The 23,164-nt window shown below is 41.5% G+C and overlaps 2 protein-coding genes across 2 annotated transcripts in view; both read right to left on the bottom strand.

Moving 5' to 3' along the window:
- Positions 1-284: 284 nt before the first annotated feature.
- star (steroidogenic acute regulatory protein) lies at positions 285-3,295 on the bottom strand. The gene is made up of 7 exons (XM_008419148.2): positions 3,083-3,295; positions 2,773-2,880; positions 2,147-2,277; positions 1,850-2,008; positions 1,569-1,753; positions 1,379-1,472; positions 285-1,281 (listed from the first exon to the last, which is right to left on the bottom strand). The coding sequence occupies exons 1-7, from the start codon at positions 3,144-3,146 to the stop codon at positions 1,162-1,164; spliced, it is 861 nt and encodes a 286-aa protein (XP_008417370.1). The 5' UTR covers positions 3,147-3,295; the 3' UTR covers positions 285-1,161.
- Positions 3,296-5,721: 2,426 nt separating this feature from the next.
- grk5l (G protein-coupled receptor kinase 5 like) overlaps positions 5,722-23,164 on the bottom strand; it is a 23,078-nt gene continuing 5,635 nt past the window's right edge. Inside the window, exons 3-17 of the mRNA XM_017306540.1 lie at positions 21,628-21,785; positions 21,397-21,509; positions 14,627-14,704; positions 14,193-14,290; positions 13,956-14,048; positions 12,456-12,519; positions 12,226-12,366; positions 11,929-12,119; positions 11,801-11,838; positions 10,690-10,779; positions 9,820-10,028; positions 9,585-9,722; positions 9,341-9,478; positions 9,116-9,247; positions 5,722-9,031 (exon numbers count right to left, since the gene is read on the bottom strand). Of these exons, the coding sequence (XP_017162029.1) occupies positions 8,948-9,031; positions 9,116-9,247; positions 9,341-9,478; positions 9,585-9,722; positions 9,820-10,028; positions 10,690-10,779; positions 11,801-11,838; positions 11,929-12,119; positions 12,226-12,366; positions 12,456-12,519; positions 13,956-14,048; positions 14,193-14,290; positions 14,627-14,704; positions 21,397-21,509; positions 21,628-21,785 (1,765 nt within the window). The 3' untranslated portion in view covers positions 5,722-8,947. The remainder of the gene's footprint in view (positions 9,032-9,115; positions 9,248-9,340; positions 9,479-9,584; positions 9,723-9,819; positions 10,029-10,689; positions 10,780-11,800; positions 11,839-11,928; positions 12,120-12,225; positions 12,367-12,455; positions 12,520-13,955; positions 14,049-14,192; positions 14,291-14,626; positions 14,705-21,396; positions 21,510-21,627; positions 21,786-23,164) is intronic.

Below are 23,164 nucleotides of genomic sequence, written 5' to 3'. Positions count from 1 at the left end.
GTGAATAACCGGAGGACCAACTAATTTTGCATATTATGTTCTACAAAAACCTCTTAGGAGTTTGTGTTGCATTTTGTCATGTTAACAACAAAAATCAAAAGCTTTCTTTATATATTTTAAAGTCAAAGATGTGTGCATGTTCCCCTACATTTATTTTTTTTTTTTACACACACCAACTGGAAAACTTTGTGATCAGCTCCTTTTAGTCTAGTGCATAGTGCAAACAAGTATGCTTGCAAAACTAATATTTATATGCGTGTGTAAATTAAACATATGACCAGATACATGTTCAACAAGACTTTATTCCAGTTCTAATCCAACACAATTATTAAAACTTCTTCTCTGAAAGCACAAATATCAGTGACACCCTGCAGTCGCTGCAACTATGCAAAAATCAATAAATAACATGCAGACATAAAAGTGCATTTTCACAAACAGGGGCAAGGAAATTAGTTTGGTTGATACTGAAAGAGACTCGTCAGCAAGGGCTGATGCTTGGGTCAGTTAAGAAATATATGTATTACATAGGGGAAAATGCTATGAGTACCCAGAGTCTTGACTTCTGTTAACAAATAATGCATGATCATACATTAAGGACTGGGTTACACTGAAAGGTATAGCAGCTGAAAAAAAACAGGCTGTATTTCACATATTATGCACTCTCCTTTGGTGTTTACATTTTTATTTTTTATTTTTTTGTAATTTAAACTCCATTAAATGTTAAGTGCAAAATGTTTACATCTGAGCATAACTGCTTTTGATTGGGAAATCTGAGTATTTCTTAACTGTGTTTTTAAAAGGACATAATTAAAATTTGATACAATTTTAAAGGGTGAATATCAAAACTCTCTTCTTTGCTTGACAATCACCCATATCAGGTAGAAGTGCACACAGTGCACATATATAGAATAAAATATATATATTTTAAATTTTATAGGCTTATCAACGACAGCGTTGTGATTATGTGTGTTTAACTCATTCTGTTTTTAATGAAAAGTGCTGAGATTTTTCTCAAGATTTCAGAAAAGCACAACCTTCCCAGGATCTCGCTAAAACTCACTGGAGTGTCTACTTTTTCAGTGACTCTAAGCAGATTTAGATGAGATTTTTTTTGATGAGCAGAAGTTTCTCTCTCTCTGTTGGCTCAAGAGGCGTCTCGTGTCAGCAGGCGTGAGCCGTCTCCATGGAAACGTTATTCGCCATCCTGTTTCTGAGGTGGCTGGCAAAGTCCACCTGCGTCTGCGAGAGCACTTTGTTTATGATTGTCTTTGGGATCCAGCCCTGCAGAGAATAAAGACAAATCTGGGATTAGACAGACTCCCATGGCTTTTGGACACAGTTTTTAGTTTAGGTTTGTGATTGCAGTATTCTGATGTACCTTTAGATCTAGGCTCAGCAGCCAGGTGAACTTAGTCTTATTTGGGTCTTCAGCAAAAGGCTTCATCACTATACAGGTAGGCCCATTCTCGGCTCTGCAAGGTGTGACAAATTATGCCTGATTTGAACAAATCTGAACGATAATCTTGTGTGTCAGTATACCAGGCAGATGATCCGCCTCATTCGTTTACCTGATTACACCTTTCTGCTCCGGCATTTTCGGATGCTGAGTGGACATTCCAGCTAGGAAGCAGGTGGAGCCTCGACGTTTGGCACAGCGGACGCTCACAAAGTCCCTCGGTCCCACCACGTTGCCTGGCGTCTCTGCCGACACTTCGTGGGTCACCATGGTGTCCTGTCCGATCTTTTGAAGAATCTGGGACATCCCGGTTTAAAACGTCACCAATGACCGTGAGTTTAAGACCTGTGCACCGTTTCCAGAGTCATCCCCAGTAAAATATTTCCGTCTTACTTTGACTTGTTTGACGTTGGGGTTCCAGTCTCCCATTTGCTCCATTTTTCCCACCAGCTCTTCGTACAGGTTGTCGGGATGTTGCTCCATCACCACTTCCAGTTTGAACACCTTCCCAATGTCTGGCAAGACCTTGCTCAGAACCTTGTCTCCGTTTGCCTGCAGAAATGCGGGAAGAGATCCAGCAGTCATCTCCCTCGCCAAATAAGATGGATCGCTTCTGTCCGAGAGTTGTATCCATTACACCCAAAGTTAATTTAAACTTCAGTGAAAGCTTGGCTTCTGCATTGTACTCACAGCTACAGTTTCCACCGTCCAGCCATCCTGTTCGCTGAGGATGCTGATGGCTTTCTGCAGTGCATCCTCTCCTTGCTTCACGTAGGACATTTCTTCCTCGTTGTACACTTCCTCCTCCTGAATGCGAGAGCCTTAAGCAGAAAGCATGTGTTAACTCCAACTCCACGGGTCTGGGATGACATGTGTTGTAGCTTTGTAAATTCAGTGCAACAACTAGAAATCTCAGAGACTTTAATGCATCTAGGTGCTCAGCGTGATGTTTTTCACATTCCCAACAATGATCTTGACAATCTAAAAATCTACATTTTCAGCAAATACAAGTAAAAGGTGCATTAAACATTGCTGTAGGGTGACAATTGGGCATTTTATCCAGAGATAAGTTAAAAATCTTTATCTAATATCATGGGGAAAATATGTGGGAGAGAAATGAATCAAGTGAGAATTTGGGCTGAGCAATATGGCTAAAAAACAAAGGATCCAAAATTTGATACTGCATTCCTGCCAATATGTATCAATATTCTCTTAAAACAGGTCTCTCTTGAAAATGACACACCATTTATCACTAAGATTTACCTGGACAAAAAAACAAAGGTAAAATAAAACGGGCAACAAAACCCCCAACTCACTGAGGAGAGAGCTCCGTCTGCGGACTTGACTGATCCAGTTGCTGGGGCCTGGACCTGCCAGCCTGTTCAGCTCATAATGGATTGCTGTCAGGGCATTTCTTCTAAGACCTGGAAAGCAGGAGAACATCACATTTACAGGTGAAACTGCGAGAAAAACGTAAGAACCACATTTGGCTCTGCTCTGCGTTCTTTCGTTTGTTCATGCAGACCTCAGCTGGAAAAAGTGTGGATTCAAGCAGGAAGTCAGACAGGCGGTAGAGAAGTAGGTCAAGGCAGCTGATTGTCAACCCAGTGGGATTCGTTCACTCACCTGTCATGTTCCTCATGTGCCGATAGGAGATGCCAGCACACAGTTTGAAAGTTGCGGGCAGCATTTTGCTTTGTAGGAGTTTCTGGCACGTTAAACTGAAAAATAAAGTGTTAAAAATAACTGGGAACACAAGCAAGAGGTTAGCCTACGTCCTGGATGCAAAGGTTCAGCAGAGTAGAAGAGACAGCTGCAGAGGCTTTCCGACTTCTATCTGTGGGATGTTTGAGAGCTCTGGTATATATAGGAGCTTCCCTCCCTCCCCGAAGGCCATCTTGCTATCACCAGATAGATAAACAGGAGAACCGACTAACCGATCCAACGGCCGTGTCATCAAGGACACTCCAACGGACACGACAAGCATTTCTCACAAACTCTGTGTGAGATAACGTCCAGTGCCCGGGCCCACGGATTCACATGTAAACAAACATGCCAAGGCGCAGACGGCCTCCCGCATGGGATGGCATCCAGAAGAGAGAGGTCAGTGGGGCAGACCCTGAGTGACTCAGCTGTCCAGCCTCACGGACCATGACCGCATAATCACTCCGCAACTCAAGGGCAACAATGTTTCTCTTAGTTTGGCTCCTTTCTCCCATAAGAATGATGGATGTCTCAGAATAAGACTGGCAAAAATTCAATGTCATAGGAGGAAACGTCACGTCAGCAACTCGAGTACTCCATCTGGCTTCATGGATTCTCTTTTTAAATAGATAAATTCAATGGACTTTTTTTCTTAAAGCGCAGAATTTTTTTTTATTCCTATTTTATTCCTATGAAAACTTTAATAAACCAAAACCAAGGAAGGGTTCATCTTTTTATAGCATCACTGTTATCTTACGTCAATAGTTAAAAGAAAAATCCAATAAAAAATTGTTTCGAACAAAATAACCTTTGGTTCATTTATTGTTGTATGTGCTTTGTATGAGTCTCTTTTTTCCAACATTACATCTATTATCTTCTCCTAAAAGTCTTAACATTAACATTTTGTTTCCTCTTATGCTCTAGCATCATCAGCCAGATTACCGTTTCTGGAATTTCACCCAAAAGCATAGATGATTAGATTTGGTAAGGATAAATTACATAAAGTTGTGTGCGTGTTTTAGGAACCTTGCTTACTCCATCCAATCCAAACACAAGTTATCTAAGGGTAATATTGTCTCAACAGGCTCCTCGTCAAGAAAGCTGTCAGAGGCAACAGCTCAGATCAGATCAGAGCTGGAAACTTGTGAAGAGGGAAACCGCTTATGGGATCAGAGTCAGAGCAAGCGCAGAGAGAGAGAGAGAAAAGAGGCGTTTAATAAGTCTCTGGCAGGAAGAAAATAGAAACTGAAGTCACCTTAAACTGTGACCCCACGTCCTTGCGGTCGGGTTAACTCGTTCAACATGAGAGCAAGCAGGCGTGTGACGTGTTGCTCGTTTTGTTGCTCGTTTTATTTTACCTTTGTTTTGATTCATCACGCAGTGGAAAAACTCCCATGTATCTTGTACAGTAAAGAAACACGAGACAAAGAGAACTAGAAACCAGGTCATAAGCCTGATCCAATGAGTTCCCTTTTTTTGGCAAGTACGTGATTTTCTTTTAACAAGGCTCCGGTTTGCATCACATCACTTTTGTCTAAAAGTTAATCCAAAGTTGAAAGCTAACGATAAACAGTCTAAGAACAAGACGGTTTTTCTTAATTGCTTTCTGAAGCTTTTGGTTTCCTCAAAACAGATTTTTAATATGCTTTACATTATGATTTGCTTGAGACGTTTCTTATTTCATTGGAATGTGGAGCGTATTGTAAATCAGTAAATCAGTAGGTTTGTCAGGGGGAGGGAAAATCATGACCTAAAATTTCAGCTATGGTGACACATTTGTTGTCATAAACTTCAACCTCATATTTTTCACAGCAAGTCTTGACAAGGTGGTTTTGAAACTATACCATTCAGCTTAAAAGAGAAGCAGGTGAGCCACGTTAACACAAAAATTGCATTTTGAGTTTTTAATCCACACTGCTGATCAAAGTGGAAAGACAAGGTGATCCAATTCCACACAGCTGGATAGTAACGACAGCAAAAACTTTAAAATGCTGGAAAAAAAAAGAAAGAAAGAGGAACAGGAGACAAAAGAAACAGAGCGATTTACTAAAAGTGACATGTAAACTCAATCTAGTCATTCATCAGCTGATCAAAAGTTTAAGACAACAGCTAAAAGGAACTGAATGAACTGAAAGGTATTCAGTTCTTTATTAGGAAATGTTCAGTCTGCTGGTTTTTGTCTCTGAAACAAAAATAAATTTCTAATTAAGAATATTGTATTTTTATATATACACATATTTCTATAATTATTTAATATTTGTTCATATTTTGAAACTGAAGGGATCAAAGAAACGGATGCCATCTTCGTTTTCTTCATTTGAACAACTTAAAACAAAATACTTCAATTCTTCAACACAAATGTTTTAATTTTGGTGTGTTTAGTCTGACAGAGTAATGAATGGCCACCCCCATGGCCGCCACTTCATCTCCGCTCGAGTGCAAAAGCCATAAAAAAGGGGAATTGGGTCGATGGCTTATAACACGCCGGCGACGTGTGTGAATGTGGCGTCACGGTCAAGTCCACAGAGCAGTCGGGGGAAAGAAAGAGGCAGACGAACAGATGAGTATTCAAACTATGATACAGTTTATTAGGACTTGATTGACACAGTGGGTTTGGCTTTCACATGCACTCAGCACTTTGCTGTACATCACATTAAGAAGGAAAATTCCCTCATAGACTCCGCTCCGTCTGCGACTCCTCCTTCCTTTCCCTTCCCTTCCAACAAACTGTGTAAGTCTATGTGTATTTGTGTTTCCCCCGCGAAGCAAACAGAGCATGACAGTCAGATAATAAACAAAGTGCTGATGTCTGTGTGGGCATTGTCTGGAAATCATGCTAACAAGGAGGCACTTCCGTCTGAGTCAGATACTTTTTTTTCCTTTTCTTTTTCACCTCAAGAGGAAAAGAAAAAAAAACAAAACAAACAGGCTTGTGTGAGATCGGTAAGGACGATTAAAATTACTGCATGGAACAGCTTTCGCCAGCTTAAAACAGGGAAATACACCACATTCTTAAAAACGAAGCAGAAGAGCCAGTGCTCTCCTTCCCTTTAATTGGCTGTGCTGCTGCGAGAAGGCCACTTCTTTGTGTGGGGATTCTCTGGTGTCTTCCTCCTCTTCCTCCTCCTCCTCAGCTCTGATGCCAAGGAGCTGGGCTGATTAAAGGAGATTCAGATAAGGTAAACCTTTCAGGTAGCTCTCGATATCCTGTCTTCGGGTTACAGTTGGGACACAAAACAAGAGGAAGACCCTTTAGATTTGTGAGGCATTTTTGAAGAGCGCTGAGGGCTTAGTGTAAACGGACAAAAAAATAAAAAATAATATATAAAAAAATAATCTGTACATGAGACAGCAATGGCTACGCAGCAATATCGTTTACATGGAAAAGGCATAAGGAGAGCGAGAAGAACACTTTTAAGTCTCGGGTGTAGAAAAAAAAAACAAGCGGCTTGTGACGGTATCAATACAAGGATGTGCCTTAATGATCAGAGGAAAGACATTTTCATTTGGTAACAAAAACAGCTCAATGGTATTTTAAATTGTGCAACTTGTAAGTCATGCTGAGTGCATGTGTTCCTCTCCACTCCATGGGGACTGTGCAGATAACTACCAAAAAAAAAAGGAAGAAAAAAAAGAGAGAAATCTGTTTCTGTACAGCATATTAATTAGTTGTCAAACTCCACATAATGCCAAATATAAAGTGACGCCGTAAACCGAGGGAAACGTCCGCGTGTATAAGATGGCAGAGTCGGAGGAATGAGGTATGCAGAAGCGAAAAGGGATACAGCTGTCCACACTTACGCTTGTCCATGCAATGAAAACACAACACGATTCTCACAAGTCTGAGTGTGTTCGTAGTACGGCGCCTCGCAAAGCTACTCCCTTCTGTCGCGTTTCAATCACAAGCTTTCGTTTGGGATACTGTGTGACAGGACACAAAACAGCACATGTACTTTAGAAGTGGAAGAAAATGATACGTTTTTTTTTTTTTATAACTACAAATGTGAAAAGTTTGGCATGCATTTGTATTGACCACCTTTTACTCTCATACCTTGAAATAACTAATAATAAAAAAAGACTATCTTTTTCAAATTTAATCCTAGCTGTTCTGTGAAGCCCTCTGTGGTTTGTTAGAGAACATTACTAAAGAAACAGCATAACGAAAACCAAAAAGGTCAGAGATTGGGGGCAGATTGTCAAGATATTTAAGCAGTTTTGAGTTCTCAAATAACATAAACTTAGAAGAGCCTCTTACAGAAAAATGTTCAACAACCCATCAATTTGCTATTCTAGACTTGCACCGCTCAAAGTTGCAGCATGCTGGAGCAGCAGCGCCGTGTCCACATCCACGACGACTCTGAAGATAACAGGACGGTACGAATTGTGACGACATTTCATTTCCCTTTGGGATAAATAACATATTTTTGAGTAGAACTGAATTTGAGTTGAATGAAAAGTGGAAAGGGAGAAGCACAGATGCAAGTTTAAGAAGACAAAGCCTTCTACATACACCGACAGGTTCGTCTTCCAGCGGAACCAGGACCCTGAACAGAACCACAGCTGCAGTGGAATGCCAAAGATAAAGTCTGAATCCAGTTGAGAGTCTTCAGATATCTGAAAAGGTTCAAGGTATTTCGCAAAGTAGAATTGGCAAAAATATGTGAAAAAGCCGTAAGAGGCGAACACCAAATGCAGCAAAAGGTGGTTCGATAAAGTATTTACTGGAGGAATTAATGGAAATGCATGCCACACTTTTTAGATTTTTAGTTTAAATAAAGTTTAAAACGACATGCCATGGGCTACATTGTGTCAGTCAATCATAAACTCCCAAAGAAACCCATTGAAGCTTGTGGTTATAATTAACGATGACTTATTCAGGAGGTATGGATAGTTCTGGAAGGCGCTGTACTGTATGCGTGTGTGTGTATGTGTGTGTGCTTGAAGCTGTATGATATGTCTGCAGGCTCATATTTAAAGAAAAGTCTATAAATGGGATCACACATTCTGATCCTCCTGTAGTTCTACACAACAGCTAAAAACCTTCAAAAAACCAACAATTCAACATGACAACAGTATCACAAAACTAGAACCGCAATCTTTGGCCTGAGTGTACGCGAAGGCAATGTACATTGTGTGTTTGAGGTTGCTGAGGTGGCGTGTTCTGAATGTTTAGGAGTGATCTGAGGTCTGGAAGGTGAAGAACGGAGAAAGAATAAGTTAAGAGTTGTGCAGATGGCGACACGTCAGGGGGAAGCAGAGAGATGAGAGAGATATTGGTACAAGATACAAGCTAGAAAGTACAAGACTGAAATGAAACCCAAAAAAAAGACCCTTTTTTTTCTTTGAAAAACAAAATTCACTTACCCTTACCCCCACCCACCCCTACCCAACCTTTATTCCCTGTGGTGGTCTTTATTATACAGTGAATCCCCTGATTATCAGTTTGTTTGTTTTTCAATCCTTTTTCTGGTTCAAGAACAACAACAGTGGCTCTGTTCTACAGTCCAACAATCCTGAGGGAAAGTAAGGTTTGTCTGAATATTTCCAAACATCTCCACAACATCAAGTGTCCTACTACTATTGCCCAGGATCTCAGGGCCCGGTCAATCCCCCCACCCTGACCCCTCCCCTCCCTTCCCGACCATTTAGGCTTTCAAACAGGCTGTCTCCAGCTGCTGCTCAGGCCTTTGAGCTGCGGACCAATCAGCAACAGGGAAGCCCTTCCGAGCTCCTTCCCATCTGTACGTTTGTGGGTTAAAAGTAGGTCCCACACTGTCAGCTGTGCCACTAGGGGGCAGAGTTGGACATGGAGTCCACAGAATTTACACTGGAAGACTGCACACGGCTGTTGGAGATGGACACGTCTGGGTGCTGTGGCGAAGCAAGGAGAGAGATGGGTTAGTTTAAGCGAGCCCGTCCGGATCCTCCGCCGTATGTGCGCTCACATCCGCTTACATGCCTCCTGAAGATCCTGTCCAGCAGGCTACGTCTGGGTGGCTCCGGCGGCTGATTCCAGTCCAGATCGGGAGGTCTCGTCCCTTGAGGCCCAAACACGTTCAGGTCTCTGAAACACTCCGTTTCTATCATCTAGAGGAGGAAACAGAGGACACGAAAACACGGGGAACGTCAAACGTTTGCTGATTTGAAAGTGAACGGAGCATCTAGGGATGCCTGGCTCACCTCGTTCTGCCATGGGATGGGAACACAACCCGTAGCAAATTTGGAGTAGAAGTCGTTGTCGGTTTGGTCCAAATTTACTCCCTTGACAGTGGAGAACTGCTCTATGTCCAAAACGTCCTTACAGTACACGGCCCGAGGCTGGGACAAGGGAATGACCGGGGGGAGAGCGACGGGGTCGAGAGGAAAATTAGCAGAACATTTATCACTGATATATCTGAGCACACCATAACAACCAAGCACTCACATCAGGCACGAAGGGAGGATCTACAATTCCAGCCTCCATCCTCTTGAAGTTGATGTTTTTGAAGAACGAGTGGGCCTTGCCGCCCGCTGCTCCATCCGCGTTACACCCAAGCCTCTGCTTGGGGTCTTTGGTGAGCAGCTGGCCAGGCAGAAGCACAGAGATGAGTCATTCAGGATATTTATCTATTTCTCTGCCTCTACACATAGCTGTATGATATGTCTGCAGACAGCCTCACCATTCTGCAGATCGCCTTCGCGTCCTCTGTAAACTTGTCGTTGTACTCCTCCTCTTCCTCCTGCACCCTTCTCTCCACTTCTTCCCGCTTCACTCGCTCTTTCCGAGCACGAAAGGGCGATCGTCCCGCGGTCATCTCATAAACGAGGCAGCCCAGTCCCCACCAGTCGGGGCTCATGGCATATTTTTCATTGTTGATCACCTCTGGAGCTGCAAAGAGGAGGGGAAAATAGCAGTAAGAAGAGTTTGTTAATATAATGACAACAATATCCCAGGTTTTACGCTGTGTGTCAGATGTTAGCTTATCTCATTTGCCTGTTCTGGTGTCCACCACGGAGCAGTAAGGCTAATTTGTTTATGTGGGTTGTATTATGACTAAATTCATAAATTGAGGAAAAGTTAAGAATTGTTACTGTGGTTGAGAAATGTCTATGCTAGAGCGAGAATGTCAGATGTTTTAAGAGTAGTTTAGCAACTTGCTTGCATGTCGATGGCCGAACTTGTTAACGTGTTGAGGTTAAAGTTTGCTAGCATGCCCAAGGACGTTTTCGGCAGTAAACAGCGCCCCCTAGCTGTGTTCGTTAGGAAAAAATGCTACAAGTAATATTTTAGCCACAAACCAATTTTATTTTTTTAATAACATGGAAAGACAGGCCAAATTAACCAAGTGATCTTAATAATACTACTAATAATTAGATTTTAGCTCGATTAGTTGAGTAAATTCCAGCAATGCATAGAAAATACCTGGAATGAAACTTTTTTAGCTGGTAAACTTCCAAGGTTTCTTCTCAGAAATAAAATGTTGCACATATTTTATTTTTTCCCCCAACAGCTTGTTTTGTCAGTGTGTCGTTAGCGAGTTATTTCTTACCCATGTAGCCTACTGTCCCCACCCTGCCTCTGATGAGTTCTCCTTCAGGCACTTTGATGGCCAGCCCCAGGTCAGAGATCCGAATGTGTCCTGCAACAAAGCAGCAGGTACATTATCAACTTATGTGGACAAAGAGCCCATAAATTAATTAGCTTTTAAAAACCCTACATTTTACTACAATTCTGAGGTATTAGTTAAATAAACAAAGTACTGTCCTCCAGCGTCGGAGAAAAGCTTCATACGCTAATCGTTGGCATGAATGTCTGATTAATTGGTGGATTTTAGCAATTATTTTCTCAACCTGGAATGATTTCACTGAAAATGAAAATATTTTCAAAAACAATGAATTAATGTACACAATTGAATTCAAAGAAGATTTTCTCCAATCTGCACACGTAACACATAGCAGGCGAGGTATGCATATCCAGGGATCACTGAGGCTGAGATTACACAAATACTGAGCGAATGAGAGCTGGTCATTTTAGTCATGCTTTCAAACTAAATATCTACTGGAGAAACATTTTAAAGGTCAGACGGGACAAAGACTGCTTTTTAGCCACAACGACAACAAGCGCATTAACAATCACGTACACTTTCAGACATAGGAACACTAAAAACTATCAGGCACGGTGGTGGCAGCTTCATTCTGAGGGGCTGTTTCAGTGCCTGTGGTAGTGGTGTGTCGCACAAAGTTGACAGATAATAAAAGCAAAGGACTAGCTCAGGATTCTTTAACTTAAATATAAACCAGCTGGACGAATCCGGGACACAACTGGATTTTCAGGAGGTTTGTGTCAGGAGAGCAACTAGTTTAAATAAACTAGCCATGTTCTGCCAGGAACAGGTCTAACATACGTTCAGAATTAAGCCAGAAGCTTTTTAGCGACTAAATTGTGTGTGTGGTTTGTCTGGGGCTGTGTGTGTATATTTTCACCTGTATGTGTAATTTGGAACTGTGTAGATCAGAGGAAACCCACAATAAAAATGCAAACTTGAGCATCCAGTTTGTGTTTTTGAAAATAACTTCATTCATGCCCATGATTAGTATGAATGTAAACATTGTAAAAATGGCATTATTTGCTATAACTTGAAATCTGATTAGAAAACTTACCATTATCATCTAATAAGATGTTTTCTGGTTTCAAATCTCTAAAAGCAGCAAAGAATCACCAGTCATCAATCTTTCACATACAGAGTGGAGGAATAGCGTTGCCAGATTCGTGCACATGAGATTGCTACCTGTAGACAATAGATTCCCTGTGCAAATGCTCGAGTCCGCAGCAGATCTGAGCAGCGTAAAACTGGACCCTGTCTTTGTCGAAGCCCGGCGTGCCCATGTTGTAGATGTGAAACTTCAGGTCGCCGCCGTTCATGATGGTCAGCACCAGACACAGTGCGTCTTTGGTCTCGTACGCGTACGCCAGGCTCACCTGAGGAAAGACAGAGACGTGCAACGTGACGCGGGGAAACCGCGTTCTGACACACACGGGGACGAAATCCCGCAGCTGCACGTTCAAGCAAGTGACTTTTACTCACAACAAACCGACTGTTGACTTTCTCCAATATCTGCTTCTCGTTCAGAGCCATGGACTCTCCTTTCCTCTTCTTGATCCTCTTCTTCTCCAGTTTCTTGCAGGCGTACATCTTCCCTGTTGCTCTGACCTGGCATGCGCACACCTGCAGAGGACGGCAAGAATATTGTCCAGTGTGTCACAGGAAAATCCCGAATGTCTGTTTTAGATGTAGCGCCCAGCCGCTTCTCTTACCTCCCCAAATCCGCCCTTTCCCAGCACCCGGTACTGTCTGAATGTGTCTTTAGTGATCGGTTGCCTGACGGTACACAGATACAACAGAATCCATTAATAGGTGGTTATGTGGTATCGATCAAGTCAGAGATATCATCTGCGGAGCTCAATGCCATCCTGACTCTGCTTCCTGTACAGAGGGTGGGGCTTCTTGGGTGTAATTTCACTGTCCAGACAGATGCAATCAATGCCGCCCTGAGAGCCTGCTGCCTACTTTGAATGACCTCAATATGCGTTTTGCATAGAATATTTTCACAGCAGGGGCATAGATCCTGCCCTGAAATGAATGCAAATAGTAACCAAAACCGATTTATTATCTGACAAATGTAGGACGGATGTTCCATTCAGAGAATGTTTATAAAGGTTTACGCTTCCACATAAAGTCTTGGCAGAGGCAGAGACAGAGACAGAGACGTTGACTGAAATCAGCCGGGATATACATTTCGGTTCCAAATCGACGTTTATTAAACACCTTTAAAAGAAACCACTCACTTTGTTTCTTTCATGCAAATCTGCAGTAACTGAAGTAACCTTGCTAACAAAAACAGAAATGATAAGAAGCAACCACAGATTTTTATCTTGCTTTCTGTATTGATGCACATCTGGCCCTTACTGCATAGTTTTTCTTCCGTGCTTTAATTTAAAGGATTCCTTTACAAATATGCAGCGCCCTTCAAATTATTGGCTGCTCAGATGCATGAAAGCTTTTAAGACATCCATCTTTTACTGCATTAGCATAATCTCACTGAAACATTTAGACATCTTAAACATTTAATTTCTGCATATTAACTCAGTAAAGGAATACATTGTAGTACCAAGCATGGTGGAGGAGTTGTGATCTTGTGGGCTCCTTTCATCTTTCAAAATGCAGGAGTATTGTTAGAGTTCAGAAATATGATTTTAACAAAGTCATATGTGCAACAAGTACTGATACCTCTGATGGCGATACTTTATATGACTGAAGGACAAGATAGCCCACAGCATCACAAATGTTCACCGTACTTACTACAATACTTATTCTCACACTGATTAAATTAAACATGCAAAAATGAAAGAATGAGTTTAAGGCTTGATTAATTTATTATAAGGCATTTTCCCCCGCTGGTTTCAACAAATCTGATTTATACGGTATAGGTTTTGGCATTTCGTATCATACTTCTAATCCTAAAGATAGCAAATGTTTTGCAGAATTACAAGCCGTAGATAAAATGTCACTTAAAGTAAATAATGCAACAGCTTTACAACCTACTTTCTATCTCGAAGCATCGACACATGCAACAATAAAATCTCAGATATTAACAATTCACCTCGCCTAAACTGATTTAGCTAATAAATCTTCTGTTGCAAAACATTTCCAGCTGGTTTGCTGCATGACCTTTAAGACTAACGTTGATTTTATTTGATTTTATCTAGCGGTTTAGTTTTGTTTTCCACAAGGCGTCGAAACAAAACCCAACAAACCTCTCCAGCATCTTCCACTGAAGAAAGCGGTCAAAGTACATGCTGTTCTGATAGTCTGAATACGGAGCTCCACTCAGGTACTCATGGACCGCCCTGGCAGAAAAGAAAAAAAAGCTCAGTCAAACCTCTCTGATCATACCACATGGACTAAATTTCAGCATGAGAAATGAGTGAGAGAGAGAGTGGTTAAAAATCTGGTCATGTGACAAACAGGTGAGTGAGTAAATGGCATCTCACTTGCGGCAGTCGCTGAAGATCTCCTTACATGGACTGAGCTCCAGGTTCTCTCTGCATTGCTCTGCAAAAACCTCGGCTATGTCTACTCGCTGAGGTGACTGCATCAACACATGTAAACACACACAGTCACAAGTATGCACAGATCCACACAAATCCATCACCTCCTAATGTATGCAACACTTCAAGATAAGGAGAAATCTGGTCACGATGGCCTGCAATCGTGTGTGTTTGGTTTAATTTATGCTAGATTTAACGAGTGCGTTTCATTTTTAAACCATCACGTTATTTCTGTCATTTTTGCCTCCGATTCTTTTTTTGTTCCCCCTCATGACAACCATGTCAACCTCTGTCGAAGGTAATAAGTTTCCCTTTTGCAGTAAAGTGTCAACCTCAAAGGATGGACAGGTATGAAAACACGCGGTAGGGAAACTTACTTGTTTTGAAAGGAAGGTCTTGATGATTTGCTCCCCCCTGCTTTTTCTTTTCTCATCAGGTGTAACCTCATAGTCTTCCTAAAAAAAACACACACACATATGCAAAACAGAAGCGTGAGCAATGTCATGGTCACGACTTGTGCTGCACTTTCTTATCAAAATTATTCTGTGCTGACATTTTCTGTGAGGCCACATTTCATGTAGCATGACTATCACAGGTAGAATCATGACCAGGCCTGTTAATGACTTAGGTTTTTACCAGAAAGTAAAAAACAGCACGTCTGTTGAGTTTCTGAAGAACTCTCATAGAAAGAGGCCTATTGCACGGTGTCGTGGAAACAGTAAAAAAAACAAAACAAAAAAACATTAAAAACCGCCAAAGTAGTTTTAGATAAGTTTAAAGAGTTTGCATAAGAACATTGCAGATACGATCGTTGGCATGTTATTAATTTCTTTTTTAATAACTTGCCTGCACAGTTCTGTTTTTAAGGTTGAAGTGATCTGACATTATATTATTTCAAAGGATTCAAAAAGAAAAATAAGTTTAATTTTATTGTTAATCTTTCCTAATGCTTATACTCAAAATTAGACATACACTCCCAACTAACATTTTGTATAAACGTCCTGAAGAAACATGCAGACGAGGTCCTGGCACAGTTTTCTTCTGATATTTAACAACTCTTATTATACGAAACGGCAGAAACACATTTAAATTGGCTGGCTTCCTGGGAAGAGATTGTGCTTTTAATCATCCTCCACATATTTTTAAAAAAGAGGTTTTGGGTTCAATATCATATTAGAACATCCAGTTTTTTGTCCAAGATTTTAGAAACTTGGATGTGAAGAATTTGGAGGTAGTCCTGCTCTTTTATTTTCAATCAACTTTGTGGGATTCTGTGCATATTCAGTAGTACTAGCAGCAAAACAAACCCTCAGCCTTATGCTACCACTACCATGCTTAGCAGTCCTTCAAATTTTCATCGTCATTGAGACTAAACAGCTCACTTACTCTTCCACTTGTCTTACTATGAAACTCTCTCTAGAAGGTATTAACACTGACTGATGTGGACATCTGCGAATTTCAGTCAGGCTTCGGTGTATGTAATTTGAATAAGGGGTTTTTTCTCCATATCAGACAAATCACTTTGAATGAACTAAACCTTCTAGCCATCATCAGGAGTGGTCAGATATTCAGCCAGAATTTAGCAAAAACACTTGTTAATGATTGCAAAAAGCACGTGGTGCAATTTGTTAATATAACCAATCTGCTTGTATTTGGGCCTAAATGTGTCATTTTTGTAATGAATGAACAAGAAAGAAAAAATCCTCCATGATTTCAAACAAGTGCATTCACTTCTTTACTTCAAAAATCATTAAACTTGTTTCTCATATGAATCAAATACTCTTTAAAAACCACCAGGTCAAATGGGTAATTTAAATCCTTTATGCTTCATTTGGTCTCATGATTGTAAATTAATTATGTGGCTATTTGGAAGTTGTGTGTTTGAGGGTATCGCATGCTAAATGAGCACTACGTCAGATATCGCTTCCAACTAAAATATTGGGATGTATAATATGAACCCAAAACGGAAATCAAATCTTCAGAGAATCGGATCTTGATTGTCTGGAATACCTCAAGCTTTGACGGTGTGAGAAAGGAAAAGGGTAAGTTTATCGGGATTGTTCCACCCACACGACAGAGCAGAGAAGTCTATGCACTGAAAATCAAAAAGGGATGAAGCCGTGGAGAACACAAAGCCCAGTTTTCTCCATGGGAAAGTGAATAATCACTGTAACCGTAAGTAGTCCAGGTTGGCAACAGAAAGAGTTAGGACAAATTCAAAATCTGTGAGGCTGTGATAGACATCTGGCAGAAAAACACTCAATGCAGTCAGAAAGGTGAGGCAGTCAGAAGAGAAGAAACAGGCCAGATACACAATCAGGATATCAACCACGACCCTTCTCAGCCTGAGTCAGGGGTTGATCACAGACAACATTAAAATGACTGAATGCAGAGCCGGAGTTTATGTAGGTAGCAGCACCGGTGAGAACAATGAGCTAATTAGAATCAGGATATAATCATGAACCACGGCAGGAAACTCAGAGAAAACGTGACCTTGTTGTGTAAATGTGTCTATGTGAATGGATGAAATGGACTTGTGAATGTGAAAGAGCAAAAAGATAAAAACCAGATGTGCAAGTGAAGTTACCCAAGTCAAATAAAAAGCTAACTTTTCACTTCCATAAATTAGATTTTTAATACATACTTTAGTGGATCTAAGGTTCCTGCACAGTTCGGAAAAGTCTGAAATGTTCTTTTCCAAGTGTCCATAAGTACGGGAAAAAAAAACGAGTCATTAGGTTCATCTCCTGATGTCTTTCTTTCCTTCTGTACGTCTCTATTTGTGTCTGTCCGAAATTGCCACCTCAATTTCTTCATTTAAGTTTTGGCTTTTGGTTGATGCCATATGTAAAGCCTGTCAATTATCATAAATTCACTGTGAACATTTGTATTTCATATTTTAAAGTCGCACCAAATGTCCGAGCAGCATGAAAATTTGAGTCAGGAAAAGTGTGAAGTTTGTCCATCAAAAATACAGAAGAATCCTGGATGAAGCAAATGCTGTTTTTCTGTGAAAAAGACCTCTGACTCTGCATCTGACAGTCTCATTCACATAAACATACGCTGCTCCTCTGCTCTTTTTACTGAGAAAAACAGGCAATTGTCCGCTAGACATTTCGCAAAGGCAGCAACGTGAAAGCGCTCTGATGCGTTTCCCAGCCAGCGCTTTCAACTTCTGCGGAGGGACAGGGCAACGCAACATGGCGTCCGTGATGCAAACTGGCCCTGGCCTTTCTACTTGCTGGGCTTTTTCCAGCATGGGTCGGCGTTGCCTGGCAATCCGGCAGTAAACACGGTGGGATTCCTTGAGGTCCTGGAGTGTCACAGTGTGTCACACCAGCGTCACCAGATTTCCACTACAAAACGCACACACACACACACAGACACACACGCGCGCGCATTCACGGCATACACACAAAAGCCAAGAGCTCAGTTGAAACACCACAAAGCAACTGATGAGAAAAAAAAACTGTAACAAATATCTATTGTACACAAAGAAACACAGAAGAAGAATAGTGACTGTTAACAGAAGTTTCACTGATGATACACACACATTCATCTGACAAACACACAAACAGGCACTTGAACCAAGAGTAAAATAGCGGTCTGACTCCCACCCTTTGCTGGTGGGGGGGTCAGCCAAAGGGGAAAGGAGACGCCCCTTTGGCTTTTTGGAACCAGCAGGGTTCCAACACTCACACACGCACACCCCCACACACACACACATACATACACACACACACCCTCTTGTGATGCAGGATGGTTCTCTGGAAGCCCCCAGAGTACATTCCCTAAGCACTAAAAAAAAAAAACACACACACACACGCACACACACACACGCACACACACACACACACACACACATTCAAGCTTTTTCCTCCTCATTTTCCTTTCCCGCTAATTGCCCACTTGTTTATAAAATTTTCTGAATTGCACATCGACTAGATTGCGTAACATGCCGAGCGAGCCTCAAAACCGCTCAGAGCGCGCAGTGGTGTTATTTAATCACTCGATGCACAAGGATCCGCTTGGCCGTAGCCGCACTCAGACCCGGCTTATTGAGTGCCACAAATAATGCCCAACGATGAGCGCAGCGTCAGAGTTCGTCACATGGGCCGAGTGCAGAATTAGCCCCGGCATGTGTTTGGGATGAGTGTGTGTGAGTGGTTTCCCCCTCGTGGAGGTGGTCGCTTTTTGGAGTAGGTAGTTACAAGAAGGCAGAGCAGGGAAAGGGAGAAGGGGTGTTCTGGGATCGGGGAAACAATGATGTCCTTTCTGTCCTGTCACATGTCCCACATAGATATTCTGGGTGTTGATAGATAAAGACTTAAATGTGTCATGTGGGAGGTATTTAGTCTAGACAAGGAGTGAGAAATGGGAGTGCGAGGCTGGGAGGGGAGGTAAACGACCAGGAGATCTGCCTGTTTGAGTAGCCAAAGTTCTGTTGACCTGCAATGCAAACAGAATAGTTCACTGAAATAGTTGGTTTGTTGACTGACATGTAGACGCTGTTGTTGTTTTTTTTTTTTCTTCAACTCAGATAACATTTGTCTTTTGCTGTCCTTTACAGAAATGGTCACAAGCAGTTTAAAGGGGAAGTGTTGTGCATATTCCACACACTTAGTTATAGTAAAATCAACTATCCATGCTGCCTTCGCCTGCTGTATATGTCAAACATGACGTAAAAGAAATTTGAGATTGTCGGGCCTCTGTCTCTTTAAGAAGATCCGGCTCTTTCCGACAATTAGTTGTGAATGGCAAATATTCGAAACCAACTCCTTCTCGAAGACAATTCAGATCTGATTAATATCAGTCCAGTTCATTTTCAGATTCCTACCTAAGCAACTAATTCAATCCTGTTCTAATATAATACTGTTACATATAACAATTTTAGCACCGATATTTCACTCCAGACTTGCAACACATTTCACCCACTCTTGTAAACACTCTCTCCCCCTCCGCCATTAGCATTCGAGAGAAAATTCCTAGTGTGGCTCCATGCTGGTATCTACTGCATTAATTCTTGTAACATTCTGTTTATCTTTGCTCCGCTGCTTGATTTAACTTTCCACTGAAGGATTTCTTTTTCATTACACGGACTCTGTGCTAGCCTGAGCTACATCCAGTGGGGTTTTATGTCTGGAGAACCTGATAGGACGAATAACCATGCCAACGGGAAAGTTGTTTACAAGCAGAAGCAGCTGACTGAACTTTCCAAAGTTCAACAAACATTCAAAATAGGACTGCCAGATCCCTAACGGGCTGAGGAGGAAACATCGTGGTGGTGACGAAGCTCCAGAAAGGGGGAGTGTAGTGGAGGAAGTTTAAATTCTTTAAGTCATCGCTATGTGAAACATGAGATCCCTGGTATACAAAAACAGACTAAGAACAAAAACGCTGATAAGTACATAATGGCAATGGCATATCAGTCTGTGTCTGCATGTGCAGAGATGCAGCGTTGCCCTCCACCAAGACGTGTCTGCAGGAAAACATTTCATCAGGTTTCAGACTGAATGGCAGACTTCAGACACAGCAGAAGTAGCATCGCAGCTCCACGGGAGCTTTCTTCAGCTCTTTTACTGTGAGGACGTATAAAACAGAATGCTCCTTCCTGCAACAACAACCCAACATAATATCCCTCTGTAATCATTAATCGTTGGGGGTGTAACCAGAAAAAGTCTGTCTTGCAAAGCACTATTCAGCCGCTGTTTTAGCCTAAGATATTATTATAATTCCCAGATATGAGGGCAAATGCTTTGAGCTTCACCCCGTGTCTTTGTTGCCCTTATTTTGTAGTAAGAAAAAAAATAATTCTTCAGTTGTTTTTGTCTTTTTAGTTTTCAATTTTCATTCATTTTGTATAGCAGTTTTATTTTAATTTAACCTTCTTTCAGAAAACTCTTGACTGTCTTGTCTACACTGGGCCCACAAAATTAAGTTTGTCTCACAATTGCAGTCTTTCCCAACAGCCTAGTGTTGTCAAACAGGATTTGAGCGCTGATCAGTCCAGACTTGACCCTAGAAGGTGATGTGAAAGTCCTGTGGCCTTGCACCTACCTTGACCTTCACTAGGACACTTCACACCTTTTGTCCTGAATCTGCCACAGCTCAGATTTAAAGAACTATGCAATCAGAAACTGACCCACCACTGTCAACAATAAGTTAATGATTTCAATGACATTTTAAAAGCAGAAAAGTACATGACGTTTTGACAGAAAACTGGGATTGGAGGCTGGCATTCCATTTTCCCCAAACCTGGAGTCACTGGAAAACCTAAAGAACATTTTATCCATGCACTTTTTAATCATATCCTCGTTTATTTATTGAGGATGTCAATTTGGCCTTGGCACTTGAAGTGATAATCACTCACACAGGAAAGCAAATTACAGGTCTAATGGGGAACAAAGAGTTAACAGTTGACAACCCAGATGATGACGTCGTGGAGTGAGTGCTCCTAACGTTTGATAAGAAAGGGTGAATTACAGGGACAAATCCTAAAGCCACTGGCTAACAATTAGCTGCTAACAAAACTGAAGTTAGTATTTGCATCAGCTCTTTCTATTGACACTAAGTGAAAGACATTTTTTTTTTTTACTTTTTAAGGAATTTGGGCCGCTGTTGTGCAACTCTAACTCTTTATCTTAAATATTCAGCGTAATCAAATCTGACCCTAATACTTCTACACTAAAAGATTCTTTGAATCAGTTCGTAGGTTAGCAAAACCTTCATTCCTCAGCAAAAAGGTTACTTCCATGTGTTTTTTTAAGAGAACCCACGCTATGTTTGATCATCTCAAATGCCTGGGCTGGATTGTTCTATGTAAAGAGACATTTTCTTACTGCAAAGTTTGAGACTGAAAGCCTTTTCTACACCCAGCCTTCGATTGAGGCAGCAGAGGGCATGTTTAGCTCCATCCATTCACAAAGCACTTCTAAGGTAACAAAAGTAAAGAAAGCCTTATTAAAAATAAGAAATACATGAAAGGATTAATAGTAAAAATTTAGGCAATGTTGAAAGGTTGAAAACCTCAATGTGCTTACATTTGTACTTTCCTTTTTTTTTTTTTTTCCTTTTCTACATAAATCAATTAATGAAGGAAAACCTGGAGTGGGAAAAAAAAGCCCTTTAAATGTGTGTCCATGCGTACCGTTGCGTCCAGCAGCTGGATGCATCGTTGCAAGTTGGGTTTGGTCTCACAGTAAAGACGAAAGAGAAGCCGTCCAATAGGCTGCTTGTCGCAGATGCTGGCATAATCCCTCTCTGCAAAAGTATAAAATAATAATAAATAAAAAAAGAAAACAACTTTAACACGGAGCATTCGGAAACCCCAACAGCCAAACACACCCTCTTCACAGCAGGAGAGAGCACCAGAACCTACCGATGATTTTTCCCAGTTCAGCACACTGGCTTATGTGAGGAAAGCGAAGGATCTCCTTCCATTTTTTACTCCTGCCTTTCCGTTTTCCACCTCCACCTGTGGCGACACACACACACACACACACACATAGATAAGAGGGGGAAAAAACATTAAAACGACTTCAGAAAGTTGTCACGGACTTAACTTTTACTAGTGAGGGAACAGAGCCGTGGACTAATGCCTAACAGGAGTGGGAGAAAGTGGGGGTTAGAGAATGGGCTTTCCCCTGAATGAAATCATAGTCTCAGAGCGTATATATAATTCATAGATTACGCCTCGCTTCCTCTGTAAATTTCTCCGTTGACTTTCCTCCTTACTCAGAAGCTTCCCTGAAAGTGGGAACTGTGTATGTGTGTGTGTATGTGTGTGTGTGTGTGTGTGTGTGTGTTCGCTCAGACAGAAAGTCTGTTTCTGACCAAGTCCTGGAACCAAAGTCTCCGGACTGAGCCTGACTGGATTCCGTCACCCTCAATCATCAGACATCTAAGGGGGGAAGTGTTTGGCGGCGGCGTTCAATAATCCAATTTGTTTCTCATATTTGGCCGCTTCCACGTCTTAAATCCAGACCGAATCACAATCGTGTTTGTCTCGTACGCCGTGATTAAATAAAACATAATTTGCAGTGAAATGTGCCTTCTCCAATTGGAATTTCTTCACACGCTACGACCGCTCCAATGAGCTGACAAGCATTTGTCTCCATTTGCTGCTGCATCGGGTTTAGGCAGCGCGATAGGCACTGAGCGCTGGAAAGCAAGAGAGGAAACGACAAGCAGACATCTTTAAGTAATAACTCAGGAATTCGAGAGGCACTACGTCATGCCGGAGCCTGTGAGTGAAAGCTTTCGCAGTTTTCCCATCAATCCTTCCTGCTTGCGTTCGTGTTTTCATCTTTTCCGTTCCTGCTGCCTCGAGCACATCTGTTTACCCCAAATTTACTGCCGCAATATATTGGGTGAAACACACACACTTTAGTTTGTGAAAGTTAGATCATTTGTAGCGAACTTCCGACTCTCTACACTACACATTTTGTCACATTACAGCCACTCGGAGCGCTCACTGTGAAACATGGTGGTGGCAGCATCTTACTGTGGGGGATGTCTACATTTCTCAGCAGGTTAAGGGAACGTGAAAGTGTAGCAGAGTGGCTTTGCCACACTAAAAGACACAAAAAAGCAGCTAAAACAACACATTTCTGCACAGAACTGAAAAACAATTCTTTTCAGCATCTAATGGACGCTATAATTTCTACTTCTTGTAAATTTAGTGCACAAGATGTTTGCTAGCTTGAAAGGATCTCCTCATGTTCAGTAGTTTTTTTTTTCTTTACATAAGAAAACCTCACAACAGCAGAGTAGCCATATTGTCATGAGCAAACATGGAGGAAGAATGTCTTAATAAATGAAGTCTAAATGCCCCCTGAGATAATCATTAACCTCTAGTATCTGCTCCTCATCAACATTACCGTAGACCAAACATGCTACGTGTATATATATATATA

The sequence above is a fragment of the Poecilia reticulata genome, linkage group LG9 (assembly GCF_000633615.1).
Source record: "Poecilia reticulata strain Guanapo linkage group LG9, Guppy_female_1.0+MT, whole genome shotgun sequence".
Lineage (NCBI taxonomy): Eukaryota > Metazoa > Chordata > Actinopteri > Cyprinodontiformes > Poeciliidae > Poecilia > Poecilia reticulata.
This window is presented reverse-complemented; position numbering and strand designations above follow the sequence as displayed.

What these genes read in the sequence shown, in the direction of transcription:
- star (XM_008419148.2), bottom strand. Translation starts at nt 3,146, where the DNA reads ATGCTGCCCGCAACTTTCAAACTGTGTGCTGGCATCTCCTATCGGCAC. An exon ending in GCACATGAGGAACATGACAG is followed by an intron (nt 2,881 to 3,082) that starts GTGAGTGAACGA and finishes CCTGCTTTCCAG; the next exon opens with GTCTTAGAAGAAATGCCCTG. An exon ending in CAGACGGAGCTCTCTCCTCA is followed by an intron (nt 2,278 to 2,772) that starts GTGAGTTGGGGG and finishes TTTCTGCTTAAG; the next exon opens with GCTCTCGCATTCAGGAGGAG.